General features: G+C 39.8%; 1 protein-coding gene across 1 annotated transcript in view; it reads right to left on the minus strand.

Moving 5' to 3' along the window:
* The window catches only part of LOC106867757 (transmembrane channel-like protein 3), a 63067-nt gene that overhangs the window by 53939 nt on the left and 3874 nt on the right, over positions 1-5254 (minus strand). The window contains exon 4 of the mRNA XM_014912728.2: positions 2883-2927. Coding sequence (XP_014768214.2) covers positions 2883-2927 — 45 coding nt within the window. The remainder of the gene's footprint in view (positions 1-2882; positions 2928-5254) is intronic.

Raw genomic sequence — 5254 nt, forward strand, 5'->3', positions numbered from 1 at the left:
ACATACATACATACATACATACATACATACGTGTGTGTGTGTGTGTGTTTTCGTACAGAGTTAATCACCAGGTTTTTTCAAACAAATAAACTCTATATATATTGGGTAATCATTTGTTTGTAACCGGAAATGCACGTCCATCGTTTGCAAATACACTCACACCCGCACACACCACCACCACTCCTCCTTTCCTTTCTAACCCTCTCTCCTTCTCGTTCGACGCAGTTGGCTAAATTTCTCATACAGTTTCATTATCGCACCTTTTTTTTTTTCCAATGTAACATTATCACTGCTCAATTCCTTCTTCACCTATCAACCACTACCATTTCCAGCGTACCAGCCATCGTTACCCGAACCCTTTCCACTAAGATATTATTCATGGCAACGGTTGTTGTCACGGTAATTAAGTTGAAAATATTTGCTATCGCCAAGTATGAAATTAATTGACTAGCAACACTCGCTACGATGGCTTAATCGATAGTACTTATGCTATTAAAAAATATTAAATCGTCGTGGTTAATTTCTCAGAGACACAATAAAAGAAACAATCTCATAAAAGAAATAATAATCGGGTCAGTGTTAACATATTTAATATAGTGAACATCATAAACCAAATTAGAAATAACGACGCCACAAGGAAAATATAACATTAGCTCAATGACTGATATCATTGTAATAAAGCAGTTCTGGACATGTTTAGGTTTAACTAGCTCTCCTCGGTGGAGCATTGACACATTCAATGTAATGATGTAACTATACTCTATACCCGCTTGCGACCCTAGACCCGATGGTTCCCTGTCGTAAAACGGAGGTAAAAGGAGTCAGTTTACAAGAATATCTTCAAAATTCTTCACTATGACGAAATTAGGCGTGGTTCATTCTAATGGGTTAAAGTTGCTATAGTTGTTTTTGCTATCGTGGTTGTTTGTTCATTATCGAAATGTTCCCAATAGTCAGCTGTGAGCTCTAACGAACCTATGACTATACTAGCTGAGGTACCCGGTAATACCCGGGAGCAAGAATATTCTCAGTACTTATTACAATGCCTAATTTCTCTCAGACGAAAAATGAAATCAAGACATAGGACAGATTATAGAAGGCGCAAGCAAATTCAATCACGAAACACTAATACAAATAAATACGTGTGGAATCGGAAAATGACAATCGTTTGGTCAGATGAGTGGAAAGCTGCAAATATATAATCAATGGAAACATCCAGAAGGAAATTGTAAAGGAGTGCTATGAAAGAAAGAACATAAAAGTTTGAAAAGTAAACAAAAATTATTTAAAGAAAAGAGATTTTATACGTACAAAAAATGGTTGGCGTGCAGAGGCGACAACGTGGCGGTCATAAGAGTCGTAAGATGCTATGAGGAGGGGGGAAAAAAGCATATAAAAATGACGATGTTCGTCATTTTTGGCCAAATTCTCTTGCAACCCGAGAGAAAGTTTTAAGTGCACATGCACTTAATTTGACGACTGTGTTTCATGGGTACAGTTCCACTGATCGTGATGATCAAATATCGATTGCAGCGGTTAGAACCGACAAATTTAAGTGCATGTGTTAAGAAAATACATGTTATATATTTTAGCACACAACGTTGTAACGTTTAGAATCGATAATTTTAAGTACAGGTATGAAGAAAATACATGTTACAGCAACCTGAGAATGCTGAAATAATTGATGAACATTTTAACCCCACAGCAATTTGGGCCAAATTTTGTTAATCAGTTAATTAAAAATCATCTTACGCTTTGCTTGAGTGGTCTAAGTAAAAGTTTATTTGTTTCAACCCGTCTTTAGCGCATATTCCATCTGTGCATAAAATTTCATGAAAATCGGTCGAAAACTTTAAAAGTTATGGCAGAAAATAACATTCATATGAGAATTTGCATTGAAATGTCCTATTGATTTTTTAAAAATCGATACTGATTAAAACTTAACGATTTTTTGTAGTTCCAAGTGCATAAGTAACTGCATGGGCATAAGCTCCACACATGTGTCGAGTTTCATCAACATCGGTCGGATAGTCGCGAAGGAGTTAAAGTAACAAATTCACAAACACACACAAACAGCCACAAACAGACAGAAATTGCCATTTATGTATACAGATTACCTTTTTTGATCCATGGTTTTTGTATTAAGACGGGTGGGTAAGATTTAAGACCGAAGAATTGTTAGAGCATTGATAAATAGCCTCGTGATACTTGTTCTAACTCACTGCACCCTGATTTCAAATCCTGCTTTTTCGGCAACGTGAAACCTACCAATAGTGGCGATGCTAGATTGTAGAATAAAACGTTACTTCCTTTACTCTTTACTCTCTCTTTTATATTTGTTTCATTATTGGACTATGGCTATGCTGGAATACTTTTTTACATATTGATCTTTAGCTGGACATCAGACTTAATAATTTGACGATAGCCATCTGACCCTCACATTCTGATCCCAGTACTCTTGACCTTGCTGACATGTGCTAGCGGTCTGACCACAGCAACCTGATGCTGGAGATCTGACATAGTAACGTGGCTCACGTAATCCAACTTTTGTCATTTGACCCGAACAATATGATTCGACCCATTTGGATCGAGAAAGACACTCGCAATTTGATCCTAACAATGCCATCTCAGTAATCTGACCCGAACAATCTCATTCTCATAATTTGATCTCTGCAGTCCACCCTACTCATTTGATCCTAGTTACGTAACTCAAATAAGCTGGGCTTACCAATTGGACTTTGCAATCTGGATCAAAGGATCCGATCCGAGTAACTGAATAATTGCGACTCGAACCTAAAGATATGCCCTGGCATAAGACCCTCCTAATGTGTCGCAAGCAATTGCTGATCACGGTTGAGTAAAGGTCGGAAAAGCAAACTTACCTTCCACTCGTTTTATTTGCATTTCCCAAGGAATAAACATAGAAACTGCATTCATCAGTTCTCTTTGGATTCGTCGAAAAGCCTGAAAGTAGTAGTAGTAGTAGTAGTAGTAGTAGTAGTAGTAGTAGTAGTAGTAGTAGTAGTAGCAGCACCACCACCAGAACCACCACCAGCACATGTTGCAGTCGTGGTAGTGGTGGTGATGAAGATGGTGGCAATAACAGGGCGGCGAGCTGGCAGAGTCGTTAGCACACCGGGAGAAATGCTTTGCGGTATTTCGTCTGTCTTGTACGTTCTGAGTTCAAATTCCGCCGAGGTCGACTTTGCCTTTCATCCTTTCGGGGTCGATAAATTAAGTACCAGTTACGCACTGGGGTCGATGTAATCGACTTAATCCGTTCGTCTGTTCTTGTTTGTTCCCTCTATGTTTAGCCCCTTGTGGGCAATAACGAAATAGGTATTTCGTCTGCTGTTATGTTCTGAGTTCAAATTCCGCTGAGGTCAAACTTTGCCTTTCATCCTTTCGGGGTCGATTAAATAAGTACCAGTTACGCACTGGGGTCGATGTAATCGACTTAATCTCTTTGTCTGTCCTTGTTTGTCCCCTCTATGTTTAGTCCCTTCACGTCGGTGCCCCAGTATGGCCGCAGTCTAATGACTCAAACAAAGAAAAGATAAAGCGTAGTATAAAATTATATAACGTATAATATAATACGATGATATAATAAAAAGCAATATAAAACGTAATATAAAACCCATCTGAGGGCGGTGAGCACACCAGGCAAGAAATGCTTTGCGGTAATTCGTCCGTCCTTACGTTCTGAGTTCAAATTTCGCCGAGGTCAACTTTACCGTTCATCCTGTCAGGGTCGATAAAATAAGTACCAGTTGAGCATTGGCGTCGATGTAATCGACTTACCCCCATCCAGAAATTGCTGGCATTGTGCCCAAAACTCGATAACACATCTTATACTGCCGAAGTCGTCTTTTTCCTTTCATCATTTCGGGGTCGATAAAATAAGTACCAGTCAACTAGTGGGGTGGATGTGATTGACTTTTCCCCTACCCCGAACTTGTTGACCTTGTGACAAAATTGGAAACCAATATGGCGTAACACACGAATACTTCAATCATACGCAAACGTACGTCGTGTTCTCTCCCTCAGCTACACTCCTACCTCACCTCCTAAGCCCACGAAAATATTTTCTTCCTCCACCTCCCATTGTTCTTACTCCTTCCCTTTCCTGTGTCCACACTTCCAATCTAATCTACCACGCGTTATCAGCAGACATTCCACGTGTATTGAAAGAAACCGGAACTAGACGTTTGCGTCCCTGTCATAGCTCACTTAGATTTCACCTGTCTAGTTGGTGGTGATGATGGTGGTGGTGATGGTGGTGATGGTGATGATGGTGGTGGTGGTGGTGGGAAGTACATTGATAATGAAGTGCGAGGAGACGTCACTTACTCCTCTCTTTTGATGGTTAACAACAGATATTTATAATTCAATGTTCTCCTCCAGCTGTATATCTATGTCATGTAGTAACATTTGGTATGTGCGAGCGCGCGTGAGAGAGAGAGAAAGTGAGAGAGAGAGAGGATGAGGGGTCAGAGACAGGGAGGGGCAGTACATAGGTCAGACAATTCAATGTATGACATGATCGAATCGAAGGACGAGGTAACATATCACGTGATGGACGGATAAGAGAAGGAAAATCAGAAAGTTATTTCGTTTGTTTTCATGTTTTGATTGTTTTACAAATCTGCAGTTTCAGGATAACTAACTTTCTTTTTCACTCCATTTGACGCAACCGTCAGCACCGACTCACACACACACACACACGCGTCTACATGTGTGTGTGTGTGTGTCTGTCTGTCTGTCAGTCTATCTATATTTATTTATCTCCATACACACGCACACATACATACACAAACATACACATACTGTATATTGCATATATGTATGTACATATGTGTGTGTGTGTGTGTGTGCATATATATATATATATATATATATATATATATACACCTATATAACTCCTTATATTGGACTCTACTATTTCCTTCTATGTAAACCATCTCACATAGTCTCTGATGAGGAGACATCCCTAATATCCCAGAAACAGCTGTAAGACTAACTTTCTCTTTATGAATGTCCTGAAAATTCTACATAGCCTTGGCTTTGTTGTCTCACGAGGCTCTGGCAGGGGATGGTGGCGAACCCTTCTGTACTCTTTCACCACAACTTTCTCTCACCCTTACTTTCTGTTTCTGTCGTACCTGTATTTCAAAGGGTCAGCCTTGTCACACTGTGTCACGCTGAATATCCCCGAGAACTACGTTAAGGGTACACGTGTCTGTGGAGTGCTCAG

Source organism: Octopus bimaculoides, chromosome 22, assembly GCF_001194135.2.
Source record: "Octopus bimaculoides isolate UCB-OBI-ISO-001 chromosome 22, ASM119413v2, whole genome shotgun sequence".
Classification (NCBI taxonomy): domain Eukaryota; kingdom Metazoa; phylum Mollusca; class Cephalopoda; order Octopoda; family Octopodidae; genus Octopus; species Octopus bimaculoides.